Raw genomic sequence first — 16,376 nt, forward strand, 5'->3', positions numbered from 1 at the left:
TTCTTCTTCTTCTTCTTCTTCCTCCTCCTCCTCCTCCTCCTCCTCCTTTGTTCTTTCTTCTTTCTTCTTTTTTTTTTTGAGATGGAATCTTGCTCTATCACCCAGGCTGGAGTGCAGTGGTGCATTCTCCGCTCACTGCAGCCTCCACCCCACCAGGCTCAAGTGATTCTCTTGCCTCAGCCTCCTGAGTAGCTGGGATTACAGGGGCCCACCACCATGCCTGGCTAATTTTTGTATTTTTAGTAGAGACGGGATTTTGCCATGTTGGCCAGGCTGATCTCAAACTCTTGTCAGGTCCATTATAATCTTACAAGACCACTGCATATATGCAATCCATCCTTGACCCAAATTTGTTATGCAGTGCATGACTATATGTAATTTCTAGATAGGAGGTGGATTTGGTTTTGCTGGGCTTGAAATGTAAACCTTCATGGTAAACCTGCCTCTGCTTCCTGGCAATGGCTAATGCCATATGCTCTTGCCCCAACAAAAAGTTTTCTAAAACATCATGGGAACTTTGGGAAATAGAGCATATACTTTTAAAAATATGGTTTGTTGAGAAATTAAAGAATTAGATGAAACCGGAAAATAAAAGCATCCATTATAAATACAATCAATAGACATTTATATTAATGATATTAATAAAGTGTACAAAGCAGAAGAATCACACATATGTTTTTGGAGGAGACAGAACATCGAGAGAACATATGACTTTTGACATATTTATGATGGAATTACAAAATCAGGGTTCTAGATGAATATAAAGAGGTTCTCTGGATGTTCCGGATAGGTATTTGACACCATTTTACATCTGGTATATCTATGATCTTTCCAAAAATAATACTGAAAGACCAACAAATGTACATGTTCTTAAGAACTGACTGAACCAAGTAAATATTAAAGAATCATTTGAATAAATAAGCAGAGAGACTTTGATTCACTAGATTTTTCCCTTATCTGGTGAGAAAAGTCACTGGATTTCTCAATTATTTGATCTAAAATTTACTAAGAATTGTATGAATAGATCTTGTGGAATGATTCTGGGGGGGAGGGGAAAGGACAGCACTTTCTCCCATAAACTAGTATAAATTTATCTGAATTAAAATTTTTTATCTGTTTAATTTGGAAAAGCTACACATCTAGATGTTTTTAGACAGAATAAAAAAAAGAGTATGTATTCTGAAGCTTTTGGATATAATGTACTCTGAATGTCAGTTAGGGCAAGTTAGTTGATAATATTGATAGTCTTCTATATTCCTACTTATTTTTTGTAAATACCTATCAATTATTGAGAGAATTATTTTGTTAAAATCTCCAAATACGGTTGTGTATTAATCTATCCCTTTTATTTCTATCAAGTTTTTCTTCCTGTTTTTAAGTTCTGTTAATAGGTACCTTCACACTTAGGATTATTGTATCTAGTTGCTGAATTGACTTTTTTGTCATAAAATGATCTGTATTTCTAGTAATACTCCTATTCTTAAAGTCACCATTATCTAATGTTAATATACACATGCAGATTTCTTTTGCTTTGTGTTTTCTTGGTATCTAATTTTTCCATCCTTTCCTTTTTTAGCTGTCTGTGTCTTTATACAGTACAGTTTTTATATATGGCATATTGTTAGATGTTACTTTTTAAATCCAGTCTGATAATCTCTGCCATTTAAATAAAAAATTTGATCAATTTACTTTTATAAAAAATGGGGTTGCAATTCACATAGCATACAATTAACCATTTTGAAACATACCATTCAGTGGCATTTAGTACATTTAGTGGTTCATGTTATGCAGCCACTACCCTGTCTAGTTCCAAAACATTTCCATCACCCCAAAAGAAAACTCTGTACACATTCAGGAATTACTTTCCATTCTCCCTTCCCTTTCAGCTGGCAACCAGTAATCTGTTTTCTGCCTCTTCAAATATTTCTTGATATTTTTATATCAATGGACTCATTGAGTACATGGTCTTTTTTGTTTGACTTCTTTCCCTTAGCATCTTGATTTTTGAGGTTTATCCATGTTGAAGCCTATATCAGTACTTCACTTCTTTTTATGGCTGAATAATATTCCTTTGTTTGTGTATATCACAATTTGTTGATACATTCGTCAATTGTTGGACATTTGGTTTGTATCCACATTTTGGCTGCATAGACTGTGTTGCTCCGAATATTTGTGTACAAGTGTTTGTCTGAATACCTGTTTTCAATTCTTTTGGGTATATACCCACAAGTGGAATGTTGGGTCGTATGGTAATGCTATATTTAATGTCATGAGAACTGCCAAATGTTTTCCCACAGTGGCTGCACCTTATTGTTGTTTTAGAATTCTTTATATATTCTGGATATTTCAATCTTGTATTATTTTGTTTCTCCTTTCTCTTTTTTGGGATAACCTATTTTTTTTTGTTTGTTTGTTTGTTTGTTTGTTTTTTACCATTCAATAGTATCTTCTCCTTTGGCTTATTAACTGTCCCTCTTTTTGGTTTTTAGTGGTTTATGTACACATTAAAATATACATTCTTAACATGTATAATATAATAAACTTTAAAGAGTGCTATCCTATTCATATCCCCTCAAACCCTTGTGCTATTATTATGTATTTTATTTCTACATATATTACAAACCCCGCAAAAGGGGTAAAACATTCTATTCCTCATTATATTTGCTTTAGACAGTCCATTGATTTGCATAAAATTTAACAAAAGAAGAAAAATTGTGGTTTATGTCTACCCTTTTACGTATAGTATATTTACTATAGCCATGCTTCTCCTTTTTTGCTATACATTTACATATCCATCTTGTATTATTTCTCTTCAGCCTGAAGAACTTCTCTTTGCATTTTTTATAGTACAAGTTGGTTAGTTATAAATTTTCTTAGCTTTTTTTAATGAAAAGATGTTCATTTTACCTTCATTTTTAAAGAATATTTTTGATAGACATAGAACTTTAGGTTGACAATGTTAATTTGTTCTTAGAACTTAAAAGATGCTTCATTGTATTCTGACCTGCATTTTTTCTAAAGCAAAAATAGCCACTATTCTGATTTCTATTCTCCTATATAAAAACAATATTTTTCTTTGGCTGCTTTTAAGAATTTTTCTCTCCTTTTCATCAGTTACTATGATCTATCTAGGTGTGATTTTCTTTATATATATTTTGCTTGAGATTCACTATGCTTGCTTTTTCTGTGGGTTGCTGTTTTTGGCCAAAATTGAAAAATTTTAATAAATATTTAAATAATTTTTCAGCTCTATTCAATCTCTCCTTCCAGGAGTCTAATTATATATATGTTAGTTTAATTGATACTGTCTCACAGGTTGCTGAGATGCTGTTAAATTGTTTTACTAATTTTTTATTGTGTATTTCAATATGGATAATTTCTATTAACTGCCTTCAAGTTTACTGACTTTTTTGTGTCTAATTGGTTATTTTATTCCATTAATTATTATTTTACTTATTGTATTTTCTAGATCTAGGATTTTCACTTTTTTAAATATAATTTCTAGATATTGCTTGACAATGCTTATCTCTTTACTGAGTATATTCCTCCTTTCCTGTAGATTATATGGCATATTTACTATATTTTAGTATCTTTGTCTGCTAATTCCAACATCCATGTTATTTGCAGGTCTATTTTTATTAACTCCTTTTTTATTGACATTTTGCAGTTTGTTCATGCGTCTAGTAATTTTGATTGCATAGTAGACCTTGTGGATAATAGTGCAGTAACTCTGGATTATGTTATGTTCTTCTGAAGAATGTTGAGTGCTGTTAATTTGTGGATCACCTTGAATGTAGGGGTTTGTTTTTATGCCTTGTTAGGACAGGGCTATTTCAGCTTTATCCTTAGTCTTGAGAGAAGCTTTTTAGTAAAGAGATGTAGTTGTCATTTCTAATGCATGGTACTTCTGGGGATTTGGTGGAAAGCCTTGGGAATTTATCATGCTTTTATAACTTGGTGTAACTCAAACTTTAAAGTCTTTTTCTAAAGTCACTTGTGGTAAGTAACAGCTAGAATTGCCACTTAGTTATTTTAGCCTTCTGACTTGTTTTCTCTCTGAGCTCCTTGCAGTCATACCTGCATGTGAATAGTGTAGTCATTGGTCTAGGGTTTGACTGGTATTTATATACAGATTTGTATCACCCACTTTTGTTCCCTCCTTTCTGGGATCTCCCCTCTTAATTTCCAGCTACTCTGGTAGTTCCAAATTAGTTCCAAATTCATTCTGCCCATTCTTCAGCAGATTAGACTGTGTGTTTCTGCTTGAGTTTTAGCCTCGTTGTTTCTTGTAGAATTGGAAATGTCCTCAGGCAAAAAGCTATACAAATATAAATATGGGCTATATTCAAGGGTAAGGTCTTTTCTCTCTCATTTAAGGTCAAATCCCTGGCTTTGCTGTCAGCTTTGTTTGTTTTACAGTGCCCTTAAGCAGAATTTATTATTGTTGTTGCTAGAAAGTTAGGTCAAAATAAGTTACCCTTCTATAATAAAAGTGGACCCTACATAAAGAATTGATTATAATCCATTTATATTTTGCCAAGATGTATCAAGATTTACTTCAAAATCCAGGAGAAATGTGACTGCTATGTTAGAAAAAGTTAAAGATCCATATTAGGGGACGTTGGCTTTAACCTTAATCATACAACTGCTTCATAAAGATATCAGGACTTTGTTTCCAGTAGAAATCATTCACTGTTGAAAATACAGACTGCATGACAAAGTATAAGCCATATTTTTCATTCATTTAAATAGCAACTAATTGGATTACAAACTGTTATTGTTAAATTAAAAAAAGAAAGAAACACAAGCATCAAAGTGTTAATAAGAACCTTTTCCCAGTTACTGGGGCTCAGATACTTATAAGGAGACTGTTATAACAAATCATCAAAACTTTGCAAATTATTATCAGATTTGTGTGCCCACTAAAATTTTGATACACGCCAAAGAGAATGAGGGAAACACATGAAATGAAAAAAATCAACAGCTATATGATTTATTTAACAAATGTTTGAAGCAGTCTATTCTCTGCCAAATTTTGTGTAAATGCTAAGGGTAGAGAAAAGAAAGACAGAACTCAGATCCTCAAGGAGTTAAGGGTCTAGTGGGGGAATGCTAAAAATGGACAAAGGACTTAAGATTAAATACGTAAGACTTAAACTTAAGACTTAAGTTTAAATTTTCTCAAGAAAGTAGGACAAGGGTATTTAAGGTACCCAGAATTGTTTACAGCTAGTAGCTCCTAAATCTTCAGAGGCATCATAACTCTAGATAATCAAATGCGTGAGAAATCTGTTCTCTCTGAAAGTCAAGGTCAGAGTCAGGGGCTCGGGACTAGGAGAACATGTTATTCTGTGCAGGGAAAAACTCACTAGAATCTGTGATCGCTTAGATTCTTGAAGTCTTTTAAGATTTTTGAGGAAAGGGCTTTTGAACTTAGCTTTGTGAATGACACCAAGACTAAAGAATAAAGCATTTTTTAAACCAAGGACCCCTGTTTAGTTTCAGAAGGAAACCTGAATACTCTAGGCCATAAAGCCCTGTACCCTTTTTTAAAAAATCTAAGTATCATTTACTCATTAAGCCAGGAAAGTTTTATTTTCCAGTTCTTTCATAAGGAATTTTTACCCAGGATGTGTAGAGGAGAAGAGTATCATATTTTTCATGTTGTATAATATAACAAATTGTCTGTGCTTTGGGAGATTTTTGTTGTTGTTGTTGTTGTTTTTTTTTTTTTTTTTTTTTTTTTGTGGTGTCACTTCCTCTTAAAATTTATCCGAATGACTTTTAGTGTTTCTAACTTGTTAGAACTCAAGTTTCTAGTTTATACTTCTACATTCCTGCCCTGAGTTGAAAGCTACAGTATTTCCTTGAAGGGCAATCAGTATGTAAAATGAGCTGTCCTAGATGACTTGAGATGCTGAGTTAAGATAAAATGCCCCAGATGGAATTCAGTGATCACAAAGCTAATTGGTGTTTCAATGTGTTTTTCCAACATATGAAAGTGTCTTAAACAGAAGATACAGACTTTACACAACATGAAATTTGCTTCTAGAACTTAAGTTTTAAAAATAACTTATTTTCCATTTATTAAAAAAATACTAAAGTTTCATGTGGGTTTAGGGTATCCTGGTTAGAAAAATCCTACATTTTGGAGTCACTGTCCTTTTTTGTGTGTTTTCAAATGTAGGAAGTTAAATGTGTAGAAAACTAAAAAGAGTTACATGCAAGAAAAATTTCTAGGCATATTACATTTTTATTTGATTAAAACTGAAGTGACGCAGGTTTGATTTCTTAAACCAGAACTAACAGTTCCAAACTAATTTGACTAATATCTTAGAAGCAATTTGGAAGCAGTCTACAGCACTAACCATGCTATAGTTCAGTCGTTTTGGTTCTGGTTCTAATTGGCTAACCCAGGCATGCACAATCTATGGGTAATTTAGTTTCTATGCCATGACACTATTCAGTTATTATTTACAAGTATATTTGTGAATTACCAACAGAATTAGACACAGGGTGTATCAATTTTAATTTCACTTATGATGGCCAAATCGTAGTTTTAATTTTCTTCTGTGAGTGGTTGGACCCATTTTCTGTCCTGTCTTTAGATTAGATATATTTAGACCACTTCTTTTTGTTGTTAGTACAAAATTCTGACTCATAAAAAATAGCTGCTATATTTATTGACTTCTATCATATTTTGTAAGATTGGTACTATTGTAGTATTCCGATGGGGACACTGAAACTTAGAAAGGTTGAAAAACTTACTGCAGTTCACATAGCCAGCCAGGTACAAGGAAATAACTTGCAGACTCAGATCTGTCTGATATCAAAACCTGAGGTTCTGTATTTCTATGGAGAGACCATGTTATTTTGCCTTAGGGTGCATGTTGGAGCTTGGCTACTGATTTCTATCATATTTCCTTCTATCAGTAACTTTGAGGAGGATGTTAGGGGTCCTGTACTTATCTGAACTAAGTACCAATGTTAACATTTTTTCTACGTGATAGAATTCCTATAATCACATTGTTCTAGAAATAATAGGAAGGGGACCAACTATTTAGCTTGCCTGTGATGAATTCTGTCTCTGTGCACCCAGACTAGAGAGCATTTTGGCTACAGGACAGAATTTATTCAGAGCAATTATCACCAATATGACAACCCAACATTATATTATCAAGAAAAATATTTTAGTAGAAAAAGGTATCAGGTATGCATAACAGGTGTAACTTCTGTGATGATGTGACCATTTATGGTAATACCAAAGAGAGAAAAGATGTTGTAGGTCATTGTGGGGGTGAGGGCAGATGAAATACTAGAAGGCAGATTAAATGGTTTCTAACTATAGTATGTGGCAATCAGAATTTTGGCCTCATGATTTTTGGCTCTGGTGTTACTCTTATGACTACGTTATGTTCCATGGCAAATAGATTTTGCAGACGTAATTAAGGTTACTAATTAGCTGACCTTAAAATAGGAAGATTAGTCTGGTTTATACAGGTGGGCTAACTCTAAGTTATACATGCCTCTAAAAGCAAACATTTTTCTCCCAATGGTAGCAGAAATTCCAAGCATAAGAAGGGTTTGATGTGCCCTTGGTAACTTGGAGATTCAGAGGGCCACACGTCAAGGAAACAGGGAACTCAATCCTATAGCCACAAGGAACAGGATCCTGCCAACAGTGTGAATAAGCTTGGAAGCAGAAGCTTCCCCGGAGGAGCCCAGCTCACCCAGCGCCTTGATCTCAGCTTGTGTGGTCTTAAGCGGAAGTTCAGCTGAGCCACATGGTGCCTGGACTTCTGATTCATGGAATTAGAAGACAATAAATGGGTCTTATTTTAAGTAATTAAGTCTGTGGTAATTTGTTACAACAGAAATAGAAAACTAATGTAGTACATAATTGATCAATTTTTTTTTCACATGACCCCTGTAGGAATTTTCAAGACAAAAAATATTGCTTATTCTGAATAATGAATAATACCTTAGAATATTTGTCATACTGAATAATTATGTGTTTTGAGGGGGAGTGCAAAGGAATACAATCACATTACCAACATGTTTGTAGAATCACAGCGTGAACCCTAGTTTAAATCTAGGTGTACATATGTTCTCTTCCTCAAGATCTCACTTTAATGGGAAAATTCAATCTTAATAACACCAGAGCATTAGATTGTCTTATTATTCAGGTCTAACCACTGAATGAATAGTGTGTAATAATAATTACGATAAAATATGTATATTGCAAGATAGTAATGGTGAGTTGCTAAAAGAAAGGATGTAATGAAAACTAGCTGGATTTAATTTATTGGTTTCTCCATGGTTAGTGGATACATGCCTCACCATACAGAACAGCATTTCATGGTGTTAGAAGTAACTGGTCCTAAGGGAAATTAGTAAGGAGTATTTATGATTAAAAAAAGAGTAGGTATTGAGTTCAAAATGGAATATGAATTTGGAAATTGGAGATGTAGGGAGTTTTAGTTCCCTTTTATCCTTTGTGTTGCAGATTAATCTCAAAGATATTGGTGAAATCTATAAAATACGTATTGGACACAACAACACTGGAAAGAATCCCAGGTGGTATCTGGAAGAAGTTAGACTTGAAAATATAGCCACAAATGAGCTATTTTGTTTGCCTGTTGATTCCTGGATAGCTGAGAATGAAAATGATGGAGATCTATGGAAGGAAGTACCCATCATGGGAACTAAGAAAGCACCTTTGCCAGGTATATCATTTCATTTCCTTTGTGATGTGTATTGAAAATTAAAATAATTGAGATGATTTAAAATAGGGGCTGGCACCTTTTTCTGTAAAGGACCAGACACTAAATATCTCACACTCTGTGCGCTATAAAGTCTCTGTGAAAACTGCTCACTCTGCCAGTGCAGTGAGGTGGCAGATATAGATAATATGGAAACAAATAACGTGGCTGTGTGCCAATAAAACTTTATGTGTAGACTCTGAAATTGGAGTTTCATATAATGTTTATTTGTTAAGAAATAGTATTCTGGTTTTGACTTTTTTAATCATTAAGAAAAATAAAAAGCATTCCAGCTCCTGGACTGTACAAAAACAAGTGGCTGGCAGATTTGGCCCACGGGCCGCAAGTTGTTTGCCCACCCCTGATTTAGAACATTAGACTTTAGGATTAACACCGGTATGTCTGTTCAAAGGTGACCATGTATATCCAAGAATAGATGCGTGTGTTCAGCTCATCTTTCTGTAAGTTGCTTTGCTACCATTTAGATGTGACTTTCTTCTTAGCTAATTATGTTAACAGATGTCAGCAATCATGAACTTTGTAGCACCTGAATTCCCTTACTGTGTATTTTTTCTTTCTTGCTTGAAAGCGAACTTACCCAATGTCTTAATTTTCTCTCTGTCCATTTCTGGTACCTCTAATAACTACCTTCTTTTTGCCTCCACCACTGGAGAGAAAACGTTATTTCTCAATGGCTACTGATAGCCTCTTTGTTCAGAATGAAATGACTGTGTATATGTGTGTGTATGTGTGTGCATGTATGTGTTTGTGTGTATGCATGTGAGTGTTTGAGTGCATGTGCGTGAATGCTTATATATGTATGTGTTTGACAGAACGTATATATGTGGGTATATGCGTATGAGTGTGTGCATGCATGTGACACTAAGTGTATGTGTATGTGTGTGTGTGTGCATGTTCCTGTATGCATGTGTGAAAAAGTCTGTGTGTATGAGTGTGTGTGTGTGTTCTTAGTATCCTGGACCTCTCTGCTGTATTTGATACTGATACTGTTCATGTCTCATTTGAAGAGGCAGAGGTTGTTACAGGCTCTGGAACCAAGTCTTGGCTTGGTGATGTGATTAGCTAGCCTCCCTTAGCCAACAATGCCTTGTCTGTAAAGTGGTGATAAATAGTGTTTATGCCACAGGATTGTTTTCAGTACATGAGATAATGCATTTATGATATTTAGGATGATGTACTTCCAGTATATAGCAGTGTTCCTAGCACACAATAATCCCACAAGAAATACTAGCCATTACTATCATCATCATCATTATGTATCTCTCCTACCTTGACCTTCATCACATGGTACCAGCCTAGTACTTTGACTGTTTCATCCAAGTTTTTCTCTTTATATCACTGGCCCTACTCGGTCATTTTGCCTTGAACAGGTGGGTTTAAATGCTTGATTCTTTGCTCCCCTTTGAGCATCTCTCTAACTTCTATTGTTAATTCTACACAACAGAATGGCACATTTTCCTCTTCAGTCCTGTCTTCTTTCCTGCCTAGGGCCCCAGCACTCCATTAGGTGTTTACCATCCCATCATCTTTAATACCCACTCATTCAACCATTCCACACAGATAAGGGTAAACACATGCCTACAAACAGGTCTCAGGTGGCTGGTGTGAGCCAGGAGTAATGAGCACCAGAGGAAATCCAGATGATTCAGATAGGGGTCCTATTCTTTAGAAGTCATTCTGTCTTCATGGCCATAGTTATCATCGTCAGTCTAATGACTTCCCCTCTTCTGGCCTCTCATCAGTTTCTTCTTTTCAGTATCCCCTGGAAGTCTTTGCTCAGCATTTCAGTGATTCTTTGAACCCTCCCTGTCCTTGCCCGCTCACCTCCTGCTGATTTCCTCTACAATTACTGGAGGGGCTGGGCTTCTCTCCACCAGTGTCTCATTCATTAGCCTTATATCCCAGCTGGTGCTCCACCCCACATACTCTCAATCTCTGTTAGAATGGCACAGAACACATGGGTACATGCCCCCAGAAATTTGTTGATTAATTCAGACACAGCAAGAAATATTTGGGGTAAGTCCTGCTTAGTGAAAGGAGAAATGTAGAATAATACTAATGTTTTATATTTGTATATATTTTGACAGTTTGCAAAAACATTCTCTCATACAAAATTTCATTTGACACATCATAAAGCTCCTGATTCTAATAGTTCTTTCTAGCTGTCCTGCAGTCATGTGAAGGTGGCAGTGGTATCCAGGGATGCCCAGAAGATGCTGAAATGGGAAAAATGAAGGGATCCTAAAAAATTTAGAATTCTAGTTTCTACCCTGCATGTCTCAGGACCTATCTATTCTATTCACCTTGTTGCTAACATGTCAAATTCATTCTACTTTTGAAAAATGAGGTTTAAAAAAATATTGAAATCCATGGTACTAATAAGAAACAGAAGAACTCTGATGGTGTGCTATACTAGATATTTCTTAATTTATGTTTTTAAAGGCTGTATTATTATTATTATTGTTATTATTATTATTATTATTGAGGTAGAGTCTCTCTCTGTCGCCCAGGCTGGAGTGCAGTGGTGCAGTCTCGACTCACTGCAACGTCCACCTCCTGAGTTCAAGCGATTCTCCTGCCCCAGCCTCCTGAGTAGCTGCGATTACAGGCGCGAGCTACCTTGCCTAGCTAATTTTTGCATTTTTAGTAGAGATGGGGTTTCACCATGTTGGCCAGGCTGATCTCGAACTCCTGACCTCTGGTGATCTGCCTAAGGCTGCATTATTTTAAAGTGAACTTTGAGCCCTATTAGGCAACTCATTTGTATTTCTTTCAGTTGCTTCTATTGGAGCACATTTGCTACAAGCAAAAAGGAAAAAAAATGTGGAAGGCAGTTGTATGAGTTTTTGTTGTTGTTGTTGTTGTTTTTAAATTTGAGGTCCAAGAGAAACTGCATTGTGTTTTAAATGAGCTATTGATTGTGGGTCCATTTAACTTGAGCAGCAATAAAGGCTCAGCATGTCTTCCCTGCATCTTTCTGTTCACCCGTTCTCCAAACTAGCTAATGAAACTTTATCCATTAGCATTTCCCATTTAAAGGGGTTAATTTCTTAGCTGAAGCGCACTAACCATTTCTTAAGGTACTTTCTCCAGCAGAAGAATATAATGTAATGATGATACTTACAGCTAATCTGACGAAGTCTTCTCATTTTTCTCAGGCTCTGCAATATCAATCCAGTTGCCCTTTTCCCAGATTAATCATTAAAATCATTAAAATAAGAAAATGAAAAAAATAATAACACCCCAGTATTCAGGTATTAAACAGAGACCAAAACTCATGGGTGGGCAAGGAGCAGTCTGGGCATGCTGAGTACCATCTTTTGGAAAGTCATCTTGGTGCCATCCAGAGGCTCATTTGTTATTCCCATGACATCAAGGAAAGCCCACAGTGGATTCAGACCAATGAACTGATACTTTCTTGATTTAGCTTTGAGAAGAGAAGGAAGGAAATATTGACCTTCAATATTGTGGGATTGTCTGTCCCCGTGTTGTGGCATTCTCTAGCTGGCCACGGGAAAAACACAGGGAGTGATGAGGAGAAACTTTTAAATTATTAAGCTACTGATACTTTTCTTGGAGTTGCCAGGCTGGTCAAGTCCTAGGGATGCACTTGAGGGTTGGGTACTTTTTAATTTCATAGCACAGGAAGAGTGGTTTTCCAAGCAGTTGGCACTTACACTCTGAGCCGATTAATTCTGTGACATTGCCTCTTATTTTCAAAGGATTGCTGGAATGTTTTCAAAAGGAGAGGGTTTTGAGAGTACTAGTCTATAAGTCATCATGCTTTGGGGGCTGAGCTAGATTGCTGGTGGATTATAGTCATCTCCTCCCAGAGGCCAGCACTGCCAAGTGCAGCTTGTTTCATGCCTTTCTCTGATTTATTCAGCATCCGCGGTGTTGGTGGGGAGCAGCCCGGAGGAGATGACTATTGCCCTTGGCTTGTTGTCCTTAAGAGTCTTTATTTAAGGGCCTGGCAGGGATGCTTAAGGCTGATAAGAATGCCGACTCAGCTTGAGGTGGCCTTGCCTCACGTTCTGGCTCCAGGCTGTCTCCAGGAGAGATGGATGATAAAGGAAGGTGAGGTTCGAGGCCCCATCTATGGGTGAAGAAATGTTTGATGCCAGCCTTTGGCAAGTGGTCAGAAGGGTTTTACTTCAAATCAAGAAATAACCATCTGAGAATGTATTAAAGTGCCATCATATCTGAAATATGCCTGCTTCAAAATATTTGCATTTATGAAACTTGAAGTCATGAGAAAATAAGCTGAAATGCCTGCTGGCAACCTATAGCAAGTTTTAGATAACAACTGAGCTAAATTAAGCTTTCTTTAATGCTTTAGCCTTTATCACAGTACTCATCAATATGTGAGGGGAAAACATGGGCTTCAGAATGATTCAGACCTTTTCGTCCACAAGAGGACTGTGGTTCAGATACACAGCATCGTCCACAAGAGGACTGTAGTTCAGATACACAGCATCTGGCCTCAAATCCAGGTCTCCATCACTGACTATATGAATTGGAGCAAGTGGCCAGGTTTTCTGAGTTTCTGTTTCTTTGTGAAATGGGAAATATAACATCTATTACCAGAATGATTACCATTTAATTCACCATCTAAACCAGGACATTTTTGAGAGTGAAGAAGGGCTCTGAATCATTATTTCAGGACAGCAGTGTCAGTGGAGACCTTTTTAGGCAAACCCAGGCCATGAGCCTCCTGTGGGGTTTCCACCAGGAGTGCAGCAAAGCAGCGCAATGGGTGCCCATCACAGAGGAGGCACTCAGTACACTAAAATCATTCATTCCCCTCCTTCCTTCGCAGCATTTAGCTGCTATCATGGGAACACTGGTATCACAAAGAGCACTTTGGGATTAGTACAGGCTGTTCTCAACCCCATTGACAGAGTAACCCTCTTAAAATGTCAATCAGATTATGTCATTCCTTTGCTTACAACCCTCCAAAGATTTTCTAACTTACTAAGAGCAACAGCCAAAGTCATCACAATGTCCTACAAAGACCTACTTGTGTCCCGCCACCACCCGCTGTCTCCGACTCCAGCCTCTATTTCCCTCGTGACTCTGGCTTGCATCCCCGAAGCCTTCAGGCCCCTGCCCTTTCAGTCCCATCTGCTATCACAGGCCTCGCCCAGGCCCCTGCATGGCCAGCTCTTCATCTGTGCTCAGGTCTCTGATCCAAGGGACGTTTCCAGTGCCGCTTTCCTGGCAACCTTCTGTAAAATTGCAAGAAACTCCACTCCCCTCCCAACTATGGCATCCGTTTTCTCTCTACGGCTCAGACGTACTTCTTTTTTGTGTGTGTGAGACAGAGTCTTGCCCATGCTGGAGTGCTGTGGTGCAATCTCAGCCCACTGCAACCTCCACCTTCTGGGTTCAAGTGATTCTCCTCCTGCCTCAACCTTCTGAGGAGTTGGGACTACAGGTATTTTATTCTATTTATTTATTTACGTATTTTTAGTAGAGATGGAGTTTTGCTATGTTGGCCAGGCTGGTCTTAAACTCCTGACCTCAGGTGATCCACCCGCCTCGGCCTCCCAAAGTGCTGGGATTACAGGTGTGAGCTATGGTGCCGGCCCATAGGTATTTCTTTTTCAACAATCAGATATGTACTTTCAACCAAGAGGCACAGGATGATGCAGCCCCCAAAGCGCCACCGTCTATGGTCTTGGATCCCAAACCTTCAGTGCAGACTGGAACTGAACTGTCTGCACATGTTTAACGCTGAATCTCATTTGCCATCTGTTCCTGAGATCTGATGTTTTTGGGCTGTATCAATGCGATCTCACCACAGTGAGTGCTCCAAAAGCTTAATTCTTGATGACCTGAGAGAAAGCACTAAAACGGGTCATTAATTAAATCAAAGGGAAGCTTCAGCCTAGAGGTTTGTCTTTGGGAAGTTTGGTCGCTCTGTCTGCAAAGCTCCAGGGCCCTTGTGCCCACCCTTGCTCCAGTCCTGCGGGGGCTGGTAGCCCTCTCTGCCCAGCATCGCAGGGCTCAGGTGCAGAGGGAAGCAGGCCCAACAGCCAGGAGAGGGGGCAGGTGAGGAGTCCCTGGGGCAGTCATTAGTGTTACCTAGGCGCATTAGAGCCTCATGGCTAAGACTAAGGGACTAGGGAAGTCTGCGAAACGCAATTGCACTCTTTGTTCTGATTAGGAAAGGTTCCACAAAAAATACCCATGTTAACAATATTGTGTGCCCTGCGATAAGGCTGAGGGCATCAATGAGAAGTTCATGGCCTTCTAGCCTTCTCCTTGAACTTTATGGTTATTTGGTTATGTCCACCAAGGTAGGTAGAACCTGAAACTTGTTCAGAACTTTTTCCCGAGATGAAAGAAAGTGTGCTGAGAGAGCATGGCCCCAGGATGATTTACCAGCTGGACAGAGCTGGGAGGCTGGGTGGCCCAAAGAACCCTTCATACCACCTTCTGTAAATTGAGGAGCTAAATAAATATTTAGCTCAATTTATTTATTTATTTAGCCTCAATTTATGTATTTAGCTCTTCAATTTATTTACTTTTAATGGCAAAAACCGCAGTTACTTTTGCACCAACCTATAGAAGGGCCTGAGTGGAGAATCTTCTGGTTAGGGTCCTAATTAACATGTAAGGTTTCATGAATTTCACTGGAGTGTAACGCTGTTTGCCCCTAATAAAGGTTGTGGAGTCCTCTGTGTGTATGTATGTGTGTGCGTGTGTAGACATGCTTGCCTCTGTGTTTGCATATGGGTGTGTGTGTGTAGACATGCTTGCCTCTGTGTGTACGTATGTGTGTGCATGTGTAGACATGCTTCATACATGTTTGCACAAGGGCACATCTCTCTAGGTTAAGTCTCATAGATCATTTCCCAATAAAATACGAACTATACACCTTGTTAGGAGAACAGACGCCTGCAACATTAGAGATACAGCTGGAAAAATGATATTCTTATGTGATCCCATTATTGATTTGTTAAATGGAGAATATTTCCCGAGCTGATTGAGCAGATTGAGAAATCTTGGATAGTTTGGATGGAAGGAAAATGAATGACGCCACTGGGTCACACTGTGTAAAGGAGACAAGGAGGCATTCTAAATGAGCTCTCTTAGGGGGAGCTTCTAGCCCAGAGTCTGGCATGAAGGGCTCACCATGCCAGGTCCCCGCCTCACCCCTCTTCAGTCCCTCCACACGCTGGTGGATGGCACTCCTTAGAGACAGTCAGAGTCTGGGAAGCGAAATTCTATTGTCCGCTCCACTGACACATATGGACCTGGGTCTAGGAGATGTGGCCAAAGGGCCAGAAGCTAAGTGGCCCCTGGGGTGAACTGGGGAACAAGAACAAAGTTAGGAAGGAAGAGACAAGTTCCAACGACTATCCGGGAGGAGCACTTTGGGGCGGGGGTTGCAGAGTGCCTGGGAAGGTGGCCTGGGAAGGGCACAGCTCAGGGTGGGGAGCAGTCGCTGATCAGTGGTTCTTTGGCAACTAGCAGAGTGCGGTGCACAGGACTCATCGACGGAGGGATGAGGGAGCACTTCTTTATTCAGCAGATATTTATGTGTGCTAGGAGCTGGGGGTTCTAACTTGAAAAAACATGAGCCCT

At 38.2% G+C, this 16,376-nt stretch overlaps 1 protein-coding gene across 1 annotated transcript in view; it reads left to right on the plus strand.

Moving 5' to 3' along the window:
* The window catches only part of RP1 (RP1 axonemal microtubule associated), a 323,400-nt gene that overhangs the window by 284,948 nt on the left and 22,076 nt on the right, over nucleotides 1-16,376 (plus strand). Inside the window, exon 26 of the mRNA XM_023184239.3 lies at nucleotides 8,507-8,726. Within this exon, the coding sequence (XP_023040007.3) occupies nucleotides 8,507-8,726 (220 nt within the window). The remainder of the gene's footprint in view (nucleotides 1-8,506; nucleotides 8,727-16,376) is intronic.

The sequence above is a fragment of the Piliocolobus tephrosceles genome, chromosome 7, assembly GCF_002776525.5.
Source record: "Piliocolobus tephrosceles isolate RC106 chromosome 7, ASM277652v3, whole genome shotgun sequence".
NCBI lineage: Eukaryota > Metazoa > Chordata > Mammalia > Primates > Cercopithecidae > Piliocolobus > Piliocolobus tephrosceles.